The sequence below is a fragment of the Rhipicephalus microplus genome, unplaced genomic scaffold (assembly GCF_043290135.1).
Source record: "Rhipicephalus microplus isolate Deutch F79 unplaced genomic scaffold, USDA_Rmic scaffold_20, whole genome shotgun sequence".
Lineage (NCBI taxonomy): Eukaryota > Metazoa > Arthropoda > Arachnida > Ixodida > Ixodidae > Rhipicephalus > Rhipicephalus microplus.
In genome coordinates this window covers 4,830,255-4,843,413 of record NW_027464593.1, presented here as the reverse complement: position 1 = coordinate 4,843,413, position 13,159 = coordinate 4,830,255, and the positions used below count along the sequence as shown (strand labels likewise).

Sequence of the window (13,159 nt, the reverse complement as noted above, 5' to 3'; positions counted from 1 at the left end):
GAGAATAGCACGTGTATTAGCTGCCCCTCGCTACTTTTGTCCGAGGCTGGGTATGGGTTAGCTTCCAGATAAACCTGTGAGATAACTTTCGTTATGCAGTTTTGGCGACCTTAGCTGTAGTTATTTATGTTTGTCACGCATTTTGAAACCCTTTTTTTTTTTGTTCAAGAATGTTCACGTGAGGAGATATCTATGGCTGTGTTCTTGTGATGCTTTTGTCAACTATGGGAAGCGAGTTTTCTTTTCATTAACATTGAGTTTTCAGTCAGCACCTGTCTTGTGTGTTGTTCTCTTTGTCCCGTTTTCCACGCGCTGTCTCACTGTGAGTGAGTGTTATGCATCAGCTCCTATGAGGCTTTCAATACTACTGACGTGTTCAACTTACATATAAGTGACACTAAAATGGTTTGGTCCAGGTCATCCAGTACAACCTTATTTTGCGATGTTCCTTTTTTTTTGTTTAAATGTTGTGCTACTTTAATTTTCAGCATTCTTTTTGCAAACATGATTCCTTGCCCTCTAAACCATGATGGCACATTTCAAAGCTGCATTGCAGGCCAACTCTGGCGATCTTTTTCCTATGTCAAAGTAAGAGTGCTTTTATATTCCCCAGACGCTCCTGTCATGGGCCTGATGGCAGAAATACTCGGCACAATATTTAGAATAATTTTAAATAAGCTATAAAGTGTGACACCGAAACCGAGACCCAACTACAGTGCTATCCTCGTGTGACGAAAGCGTTGGTAAAAGCCATGCAAACCGGAAATCGTGCATGGTATGCCGGTCTCGATAGTGTGGAGTGGCTAAAAGCAGACGCTCAAGCGAAAGGTGACCCCATCGCAACAGCCGCACCATGTCTGTTACCGACTGTGCTATGTGCACAAGCTCCTCGTAGCTGTCTAAAAATGACAGCTGAGATTCAGATGCATGTGAAGGCCAAGTAAAATGGCCGAAGAGGAATGGCGATTGCTGGCTGTGCATTCCACTGTCAGATGGTGCCACCTGCCCAGGCCACTCAAGTTTGAGGGGCCGTGATTGATAAAATGCTATTACTAAAAAGTTTGCAGACTTACTGAGGCTTCTTAACATTGCTATAAAAAGAGTGCAATGTCTGGCAATAGCGAAGTTTAAAATTGCACTGGCAAGGCTGAGGGAATTTAGGCCAAGTACGTGCCCCCTTTCGCAATACACGCCAGTCCCGGTCATGGTGCGCCCTGTATATGTTGTAATAAGTGTTTCCATGCTGTGATGTACACTAGTACACTACCGTAATGTCCCTGCATGGACCCTCTTCTTCTGGTACGGTATTAACACAGTTTCCATGGAGTGAGCTGACACTGCTAGCTAAAACAATAGATAGTATCGAGACAAAGGGTAATCATAACCTCTAAGTGTTTCCTGAATATTCAGGTAATTATACGAGGAATCGTGTGCAACCACAATGCAACACTACCTGCCACGCATCGCTTGCAGGCCTACAACGAACTGAAGTTAGCATGCCGGACCAACGGAACGCTGGCTAAGCAACACACACGACCATTGCCTTGTGAACAGCAGATGATGTAGTGGCGCCTCAGTTCCGCCATTTCTGCCACTTTGACGTAAGCGTTGGTACACACACACAATGTTGCCAATAATTGCTGGAAGCCAGCTGGGAGTCGGGCAATCTATAAAATTCATTTGTAAAAAAATCTGCATATCTCTTCAGCCTGTCATTCAGACGAATGATGGGAACTTGCAAATGAACTTGCCCAACGAATTTCATTGAGATCTATTGAACTCGAAAAATCGCCAGAGACAGAATTTCTAACTTCGAAAGAAGTTCAAAAGAGTCAGCAGGCACCACATGGCTGTGACAGCAACGCTGCGAGCTGTTTTTCCTTAAAGCCTGTGGCATGATTGATTCAAGTGCAGACAACATGGGGCACTTGCCTGGAAGGCGTCGGTAGCCTGGTCGAGAGCCTCACGGCGTGCCCGGCTGGCCTCGAGAAACGATGGTACCCGGCCCGCCCATCGACTGGAACCCTTGGTGCCCCGGTCAACCAGCTGTGCAACTAGTAGAAACGCAAGGTCCACATTCACGTTCTCGTGGGCTGACGTCTCCACCAGGGGTACCTGGCCCCTGCACGGCGACAACGAGGTGGTCAATAGGATGGCTTGTAAGCACTGCTCATTACCACTCATGTGGTGTTTGTACCCGCAGTGTTCACAGAATGAAACATAACGACATTTAAAGTGCAATGACTATGACCAATTTCGTCGGATAACCATGCCACTGGGCAATGTCCGAACACAAAATAGTTAAATTCTGCTCGGAAGAATTGCAGATGACAACTAATAGCGTTCAGTTTGAGTGAGTTCACCCCTTAGGAAAATATACCCCTGAAAAGCGAAGGCCAAAAGTGTTGAAGATTGGGCGAGTTGGTTCGTCGTACTTGAACTGGTATAGCGCATTACGGGGAAGAAGAAACGGCCGAGCAGACCGACACAAGAGGACAGAGCGCTAACTTCCAACTGAGCTTTATTGTCAAATTGCATCAAATAAGTATACCGGCGCAAGCATACAAAACCACCCTAACGCAACGACAAGATAACACACAACATCACACCGTCACATATCACACATTCATAGGCGGTTACTCTGATTAAGGAAGGCCACTTCATGTTCCGATAAACCCAAAGAAGGGGCGCTAATACACGTGCTGCCAGCTCTTGCTATACAATGCGCTTCTATAATTTCCCGAGTTAATTGCGACGGGTGCTTTTTTATCACTTCACACTGGTCAAACATGGGGGTACATCCGCAATCGCGACAGTGAATTCCAATGTGGCCCTGGATCGCTTTGTGAGCATTATAATGGTGCTCTTTTAGCCTTTCATTAAGGCATCGCCCCGTTTGGCCGAAATACCACATACCACATGAGAATGGAATTGCGTAAACAACCCCCACTACACACGGCACAAACCGAGTTTTGTGCTTAGTTGCGCAACCAGTGGTGTGTGATTTGAGAGGGTTGACAGCTTTGCAAAGCCGCTGTAACTTATCCGGCGCTGAAAACACCACTTTGACGCTGCATTTCTCCCCTATCTTTTTTAGCCGGTGGGAAATGTCATGCACGTAGGGTAAAACTACGGGTCTTTTTCGGTCGTTAGATTCCGGCTGGGCCTCAGAGTTGCATCCTTTCTTCATCTGTTTTAATAGCTCTTCAGCAATAGATGCCAGTAGGATAGCTGGGTACCCAGCACTCAAAAGCCTTTCAACTTGAGCAGCAAAGCTGCGATGCATGACATGATGACACGATTTCCTAAGAGGATTGATGAGAGAAAGATTTGTGATGCTGCGCTTAACTAACTTGGAATGGGAAGAGTCATAGGGTAAAAGGGGTTTTCCATTTCTAGGTTCAAATAGCCAGCACACATGGTCAGGTGAAAGAATTAAATTCAAATCTAATCCATTAGCAATTCGTCGTGACATGGCGCTTTTGTCTCTCTTTCATAAATATGCCTACGCCACTCGATCACCGCTAGCGCAATTACAACTTTCCTCTCACTTGCAACCTGTGCACTGTCATTGTGCACAGGTTACACAATGACTTCAGCTACACCCACCTCAACGGCACCACTAATGCTTTTAACTACTCGTCACTCCCGCGTGCCATACGACTGTGGAATGATCTTCAAAACAGCATCACCCTTCAGCGTAATCACAATAAATTTCGCGAGCATCTTCTCAACCATTTCATTGATAATGTTTAGCTGGTCCACTTACTCCCAGGATTCATGTATCCTCTTTTTCTTTTTATTTTCATCATCACAGTGGAGCTATTGTTTAAAGTTTTGTTCATTAACCCAAACCAACACGGTAAACTGCGTAGTCTGTTTCAATACGCTTCATTTTGATCTGTCCAACACGCTATTGCATTTTTTTTGCATGTTTTAAACTTACCTATTTATGTGGAATACATACGACTACTTCTGTACTTGGACATATTTTTGCTGTTGTTGACGTACTACATTGTTTTTACTGACTTGTTAACCAAATTTGTTATTACTTTGTATCGCCCCCCCCTTACGAAACGCCTCTGCAAGGCCTGTAAGGTACTTGTAAATATATAAATAAATAAATGTCACTGCTAACTGGCCTCTAAAACTGGTATTGGCTGTTGTGTAAGCATAGAAGCCAATATCACGCCAATGTTACAGGAACTGACAGCTGTGGACATGAAAGTAAATGCATGACATAGCTCTAAATTGGTGCATTTCATTCTGGGAGGATTCTACCTCCAAATTACTTAAATATCTCTCTATACATTGTTTCATTACTGTTACCCCTTGGGTCTCTCAACTTCACACTCGAGTTGTTAAAGGTTCAGAAAAGATATAAATTGCAAATAGTATTTGCCAAAGATTGCTCCTGCAGTGTGGCACAAAAAAAAAATTGAATTTATGTTGATCTTTTTTTTAATACCAGCAATAATGACCCTCACTATCATGACAGGCATTGATTACAGATTAGGCACTGTACTAACAGGTAACATAAGAGGCAAAATAACTTCAAATGAAACAGGTAATATATAATATCAGCGCACAAAAAGATGACAAACAGAACGCATTAGGGCTACTAGTAAGACAGCAGGGATGCTTAGAAAAAATAGTAGCGGCAATTCTTTCCCTGCAATAGGCAAGCTGGTTTCAGCCATGCATTTCTGGTAAAAACAATCACAGAAAAGCTCTGATCACCATTGCTACATATTCCATTGTGTAACAATGCTATAGACAAGTTGGTCTTTGACTATATGCTTTGTCATGCTTCTGATAGATAGCACCACACAATTCGTGGGACACATGCAAACCCATGAGAGTTTGTGATGGAGTAGCAGCCAAACTTGTTGGAATCTGGCCTCTTAGAGAATACCTTGGCTACTCTCAATGAGATTAAGTGACACTAGGATGGAACTGCAAGGGTTAATTATGTTTGAACTTGTAAGAATACTTGTGCTGCTTCATCCCTGCCTTTGCTGCGTCACATGTGGTTGGACGTGGCATTCACAAATGCGTATTCATGTCTCATTCAAATGGCCAGCAGCGTGGCATGCAACTTCTGAGCCTGCTATGTTAAGTTTGACCTGGAAATTCGTCTGGGCAGACGCCATTGTGCGTAAGCCGGTCTACTGGGAGGCTCTCACGCTGTCGAAGATTTGAGCGTTTACCCAGACCATGTGGCAAGCGAAGGCGAGTTCCTGACTTTCAACTACAGACCCTTTCGTTGTCTCTTCGAGCAGAAGCGGTGACTGATGCCCTCAGCGATTCATCTGGCGACGGGGAAGCGGTTGTGACCGGTGCCAGAGCTGACAGGAGAGCGGCGCTCTTTTTAATCCCCAATCAAGTAGACGACCAGCCGGCTGCCTATGCTCGTCAGGCATTGTACGTGCTAGCCGGAGGATGAGACGTCGTGTCGCCAAGACGCCGTTAACCGTTCGAGAGAGGCCAACAAAGACAGCATCTTCCTGGAAGAGACCGCGGCGGCCACCGCAAATCACCCCGCTAATTAAGCAAATAAATCGGCGGACCCTTTGATGTATGCTGTCAGGATCGTGGGACCTCTCGACTAGCGGCACACACACGACGCGGAAGAGCCCTGCTGGCGCCACCTTGCAGTGCAGTGTTCACGACTCAATATTGGACGTTCACGTGGACTGCGCATGCTCGTCCCCCTCACCTGTTGTGTGTGTGTGATTGGTGCTCCACTCGGAGAGGAGGAGGCCGACAGGGCTTAAAACAATGCCGCAGAGTGCTGGACGTCGCTCTGAACCATGTAACGGTTTAAACACCACGCTCGTGGTTTGTGAAACCACTAACCTTTCCTTAAATAAGTGTAAATAGTGTCATAAACCTGTTTTGTTTTCGTATCCTCCTGTGATCCTCCTTTTGACCCATAACAACTGGTGGCAGCGGTGGGATGCCATCAGCAGCGACCTTCCTTCTTCGACCCTAACAGCGAGAAGACTCCCGAGTACTGAGCATGCTCTATGCCACTGCCCATCACACCAGACTCAATATCGTGGTATGGAGGCCAAGCTACGTCCCCTAGATTCAATACCACTGACAGAACAGAAGATCCTGGGACCTCCAGCCTTCGCTTTCACAAATGTGCAAAGCCACGAGAGCCCTTTTATGCTACTAGAGGGCCACAGGGCTTCACGAGCACTTGTGACTGAACAGCGTGAGAGGGTGCTATGTAGTCTCAAGCTGACTATATATCTATCTTTTTTACTCTTCTTTCTTTCTCTCTTTCCTGTACATTATTCCCCTTTCCCCACCCTAAGTGTAGGGGTAGCCAACCGAGCCAAAGCGTAATTATTCTCCCTGTTTTTTTCTCTTCATTTCTCTCTCTTTTTTACTGCTTTGAATGCTATAAATGAAACGCCCCATTTGGTTGCAGCATGATGAAGCATGTGCACACTTTTCATATAAGTAAGCAGCACAAAAAAATACTAAAATAAAATAAAATTTGCAATTTTTTTTTCTGTTCAATGATTGCTTACAGAATTTTCATGAGGATTCTGCGAGTAGTAAGGCTTGTGCTAAACTACACAGATATTAAACATTCAAACCCCTGCCCCTCAGGTCAATTCAAGTGTCACACTCAAAAATGATGTCAAACGAATGGCCATTCAGCCAATTATGGATATAAAATTATGCTTGCTCATTGTAGGAAACACTCCAAAAGGTTTAGCTAAGAAAGTAGAAGGAATCGAACCTAATGCTGGCTTTTTCTGAGCAGGTAAAGATGAGAATATTAAAAATAGCAATAAAAATTCAACTATATCAAGAAAGTTGCCACCCTGAAAAAGAGAGCTCAATTTATCAAATTTTTATTTATAACAACTTGTTGGGCATCCATCAAGCAAAAAGCTGCTGCAAGCAGCTTACTATGCTGTGAAAACAAAGCTGGGACAACCAACTTTTCAAGACACCAAATTGCGTCTTCACACAAACTGAAACTTAAAGAAAGTACAAACCACCAATGTACAAGCTGACCGTCTCCATAAAACCGGTGGCAAAATGTTGCACTGTATAAGGCCAACTAGCCAAGCTGTCAGTTCTGTGAGCCTTATAGAGTAGTAATAGTGATTGAGAAGGAAAATATGCTTGGTTCAACAGTCAATAAAAGAACACAGTGCAGCGCTGCTGGGGAAACAACAGAGTAGGGGGGATAAACAAAAGAGAGAGGTAACAAAAAAGTGATTTACATAATACAAGGAAGTAACAGGGTCAGAGTCATCTATGGCAAACTGAAATCACACTAACTGCACGGCACAAACAACAAAATGCAGCCTCCAAAGTTGGAATAAAAATCTCTAGCCTAGAACCTGATAGCATAGTGTCATAGCCACAAAGTTACCATGGGCACTCAAACCATAAACAAGGTATTGGAAAGCCCTAGGGTGCACTAAATAATTCACTACATATAACAACTTTCCTGCATACAATCACACAAAGTGGCATCATTATCATTACCAGCCTGCTTACGCCCACTGCGGGGCAAAGACCTATCCCATGATATGCCAGTCAACTTGGTCCTGTGCTTGCTGCTGCCACTTTATACCCGCAAACTTGTTAATCTCATCTGCCCACCTGATTTTCTGTCTCCCTCTCATGTGTTTGCCTTCTCTTGGAATCCAGTCAGTTACCCTTAATAACTAATGGTTATCCTGCCTATGCGCTACGTGCCTGGCCCATGTCTATTTCTTCTCAATTCTAGCTGTGATATCCTTAACCACCGTTTGTTTCCTGGCGCACTCTGCTCTTTTCCTATCTCTACAAGTTACACCCATCATTCTCCTTTCCATTGCTCGCTGCATTGTCCTCAACTTAAGCAGAACCCTCTTTGTAAGCTTCCAGGTTTCTGTTTCGTAGGTAAGCACCGGTAAGACGCAGCAGTTATATACCTTCCTCTTGAAGGATGGTTGTAAGCTACCATTCATGATTTGAGAATGCTTGCCAAACGCACTTGGCCTGATCTTTATTCTTCTATGGTTTGGCTCCGTGGTTACTACCTGTCCTAAGTAGACATACTTCTTTACAATACGCCTTTATAACTTTACACAAAGCGACACTGCCGCTGGAAGCAACCATCTTAAATACAGCCTGAATGTTCCCACTTTTATCAATACGATCATAGGTGCTTTCAACAATAATTTTCTTAGAGCTGGAAATGGTAAATGATTCTTCCAGGTCACAAGTCTGACATGTCCAGAAAATGAGTATAACAGATCCCCATTATCCCAAGTTTCTGATAAAGAAATGGTCTGGACTGGCTGAGTATGCTGCCTGCCCAGAGTCAGAAGTCTCGTCAATGAAGTGAGGGGCACCAATCACACTCAGACTGACGCAGAAGAAGTGCAAACCGCTAAAGGAATGTCGACCATACAACACGTCAACACATGTGCAGGTGACAGCGTTTTCTGCACAAAGACGCGGCTACAGCGACTCTTGTCTCTGCTAAAACACGTCACAGACAGCCCACTTTCCCATATTTCCCTACAATAACGCACTCCTTCAGCAAGTGTCAGGTGGACGCACTTGTACTTTTGTTGATTTTTTTCAGTAAAAAAAATGTCTATCAACGTACTTTCATTTTCTAAACAGATATGTAAATCCAGCAATAGTTTTGCATAACAGCCGTGCAAAAGGCACAATATTCATCATTTGTGACTTCGTTCACAGTGTGAATGCAGCTCTATAGACTTCTGCATTTTTATCCAAAACACGCTCTCAACACATACCTTATTACATGCCAAGAATGTGACTGCTGGTGGCGACTATGCCTCTCTGCAAGCCTCTAAATGTTTTGGCTTTCTATGAACACCATTTTTTTTATTTTCTGAGTCACACTTTTGCAGCGTGTCGCATCTGGTTGCAGCCAAATACGACTGAATTAACGAGGGTTCAATGTCATTACACAATGCATACACGGGCCTGGACATGAGAACAGGTACAAATTATCAGACTTTCCTAATTAAGAAGCTTTTACTGTAATGTTCTTAGAGCCCCATGTTGTATCAGTGTTCCCTCAATTAAGACAAGAAGTCACTCCTCACATTGCAAACAAGTGCAGTACCAGCACTCGCTAAAGCTACTTCCTCCTTGAAAGTCAGACAAGGGATGTAAAGCAATGGTAGGAATAACGAATCAATACACAAGTATCTCAGCAAGGACAGAGAGGAGTTTATTGTTCCGAATATGTTATGGTGAGAAACATTTTACTAAATGGCAGCACTCTCTGGAGAGAGTGAAATATGAAACGATGGTTTCTTAAATTTAAAGAAAATTTGACCGATCACGGACAATGACGTTTAGAATTGTCCACTTCTTATCATAAGATTCTGATACACTCAGTAACACCGTAAAAGGAAACATCGATCACAGAACCGACCATGTGGTACCGGTTATGATGGTCAATGAAGACATAACACGCAAGATACATTTAAAAACAAGCAATGCCACATTATTTGCATTATAAGGTCAACGCATTTTTCAGAACAAAATGTACCTTTCAGTTAAACATATAGATTCAGATTTAAAAAGGGGCTTTCAAAGCAAAATCGGAGGAAACACAAATGCAACATCACTTTAGTTGCAATTCTAGAAGGTTAAGCTGGTTATTGATAATGTGTGATAAAGTGCTAAATTAAGTGTCAACAGTGATTATATGCATTCCAATATGTGCATTTTAAACATTAATGCCTTTGGCCGTGATCTGGATGGAGGTTTCGGCATCTGAAGCTGCATAGTATGCTTTGAAAGACGCTGTAGTGGACAACTCCACAATATTCCATCACCTAGTATTATTTAAAAGCACACATAAGTGCACTCTAAATCCCAAGCTTATGTGCAATCCGCCCTTCTTATAATACAGTTGTGAAGGGTGCACCACAGTTTCGCGTTCCTGCATTGTGTTCATTAACGCTTATGCTCTTAGCTATCTGCAAGCATGCTTCCTTTGTGCCCTAGTTGCTCTGAGAAATTTAAAGATCTCACACTTGTGTCAATATGATTATGACAATATCCTTCAGATGCTGTATTAGACTGTGTTGCCAGCAGCATCTGTAGCTCAGCATTGTGAAGTTTTACTAGGAGACTAATGAGCCTTTCGCTATGTGATGCGGAGTCCACAAGAAACTATCATCATCAGCCACTGGCAAGCATTCTCTTCATCCTTTTGTGTTCTTAGTCTTCATACCCAGCCAAGCCAATTATGCTAAGCTATGCTAAAAACAAGCTAATTAAGATCATGTTAAGACCTTGCTATACACAACCTTATTAATTATAATGCTGATTGAGACCACACTAATTAGGACATTGCTGATCAAGAACTTGCGATAAAATCAGCTGACACAGGATAGGGCAAACTGGAGATTACTGATAGAGGCCTTCATCCTGCAGTGGACTGAAAAAAAAAAAAAAAAAAACTGAGAATGATGATGGTTTAGAACTATGCTAATTATGACCTTTCTTAGTCCAGTCTAGCATACCACTAGTGTAAGCTGCCCACATATTTTCCTTGGATCAAACATAAATTCAATAAGAGGAGTCTGCTTTAAACTGAGGCCAGCTAACAGCGAGAGCTCCGATGATGTTATGCCGAGTTAGTTGATTGATTGATTGATTAGTGGTGTTTATTGGCGCAAGGGCCAGATATGGCCAAAGAGCGCCAGAGCGATGATAATGAATTGTGGGATGTGCAGTGTAGATAAAACAAATGTGACGTGGCTGTAAATGGGCCTAAAAAACAGTCGCTGTAGGTGTGTAAAAATATACATATGGTAAAATTATGGCAATGACAAATGATGTGAGCTATGGAGACATAAAATGATTTAAAAGTGATAAGTATGTCAAATAAAAACTTGGCATGGAGCACCAGTGCCTCGACAGAGCCCTTAAAACAAGAGCATGGAGGCCTGGGCTCATTGAAATCTGCTATCACAGCAGCATCCTCTGAACAGAGGATGTGCTATGAACCTGTTGGGCTAAAAACATTCAATGATGGACTAAACACATTCAGTACTACTTCCTTTAAAAAGCTTAAAACTGATTTTGTATTAAAAAGCGGCTCTTCACCGAGAAACATAATCGGATGTAAAGGAAGATTATAGCGGTATGCTAAAGCAAAATATTTCTCTCCCTTTCAGCTTCCGCACATTCCAGGAGGACGTGGAGGACGGTTAGCCTGTCACCACATCTACCACAAGTAGGAGGTTCATCGCCAGTCAGAAGAAAGTTATGAGTACCATAAGTGTGTCCTATTCTGAGGCGACAGAATAGGACATCAGTTCGCCGTGTTCTTGTAGCGGAGGGCCAGTAACCCAACCACGGCTTAATCAAATGAAGCTTATTATTTATTTCTGTGTCCCACAAGCGTTGCCAGTGGTTTCGCAGTTTCTTTCGTAGAAAGGGTTTTAGATCTGTTGCAGGGACAGTAGCGGTGGGGTTAATAGCGCGCATTATAATTGACGTGGCCATTTGGTCAGCTAACACATTGCCCTCGATACTTCTATGGCCAGGTACCCAGCAAATAGTAATATGCTGGTTGGACATATACGCTGTACACAGAACGGAATATAGCTCAATTATTATCGGATTTCTGAATCTGAAAAGGGATCTTAATGCATTTACGACGCTTAACGAGTCTGTGAATATAATTGATTTTTGTATGTTTGATTTCCGTATATGCTTCACAGCGGACAATAGTGCATAACCCTCAGCCGTAAATATACTTGTTTCCGGGTGCAGCACGCCGGATTCCGAAAAGGATGGTCCGACGGCTGCATAAGCCACCCCTGCATGCGACTTAGAAGCGTCAGTATAAAACTCTACGCATGAGTAGTTGGACTGGAGTTCTCGGAAATGCATTTTAATATGTGCTTCTGGTGCGTGTTTAGTGATCTCAACAAATGAGGTGTCACAGTGTATAAGCTGCCACTGCCACGGCGGTAAAAGTATCCCTGTGGGCGTAGGACAGAGTTCCAGCAGCGGAACACCCATTTCCTCACATAAGTTTCTCACACGCAAGGAGAACGGCTTTCTCACTGTGGGTCGATTATGGAAGAGGGTGGCAGCGGTCATATCGTTTATAGTTGAATATGATGGATGCTTGATGTTTGCACGTACCTTTATAAAATATGTGAAACTGCTATAGGATCGCTGCAGGTGAAGTGACCACTGATTCGACTCTACATAGAGGCTCTGGATCGGGCTTGTCCTGAAAGCACCGGTTGCAAGTCGGATACCCAGATGGTGAACGGGGTCTAGGATTTTTAATGCACGTGGCGTTGCGGAATGATAAATTATAGAGGCATAATCAAGGCGCGACCCAACAAGGCTTTTGTATAACTTCAAGAGGCACTTTCGATCACTACCCCATGTTGTACGTGACGAGTTTTAGGACGTTCATCGCTTTCAAACATTTCATTTTGACATATTTTATATGGGGAATAAACGTAAGTTTAGAATCTAAAGTGGTTCCCAGGAATTTATGCTCGCTGCTTACAGAGAGTTGGTCTCCCTTGATCGCAACATTTGGTTGTGGCATTAACCCTCGTTTGTTGGAGAAAAGTATGTAAGTACTTTTCTTCGTGTTTATTTTAAAACCGTTTTCATCCGCCCATTTAGAGAATTTATTCATTCCAAGCTGCACTTGTCGTTCGCAGACAGACATATTGCATGATTTGAAACTCATCTGCACATCATCAACATACACGGAATAAAACATCGCACTTGGAATGACTGACTGCAGGGAGTTCATTTTTACAATAAAGAGTGTGCAACTAAGCACACCCTTTTGCGGAACACCAGTCTCTTGGGTAAAAGTTCTAGAGAGAGCATTTCCCACTTTTACGAGAAAGGTTCGGTTAGACAGGTAACTTTTAATTGTGTTTAGCATGTTCCCACGGATGCCCATGGTGACAAGATCGCGGAGAATCCCAAATCGCCATGTGGTGTCATACGCCTTCTCTAAGTCTAGGAATACCGAAAGTACAAACTGCCTATGAATAAATGCATCTCTGATGTATGTCTCTATGCGAACAAGGTGGTCTGTTGTCGACCTCCCCTCTCTGAAACCACACTGAAGGGGGTCTAGTATACTGTTACTTTC

At 43.3% G+C, this 13,159-nt stretch overlaps 1 protein-coding gene across 11 annotated transcripts in view; it reads right to left on the bottom strand.

The window, feature by feature from the left end:
* Positions 1 to 13,159, bottom strand: part of LOC142785261 (rho GTPase-activating protein 190-like) — a 155,926-nt gene that overhangs the window by 118,236 nt on the left and 24,531 nt on the right. For all 11 annotated transcript variants that reach the window (XM_075883689.1, XM_075883692.1, XM_075883695.1 and 8 more), the window contains exon 3: positions 1,933 to 2,122. In XM_075883689.1, the coding sequence (XP_075739804.1) occupies positions 1,933 to 2,122 (190 nt within the window). The remainder of the gene's footprint in view (positions 1 to 1,932; positions 2,123 to 13,159) is intronic.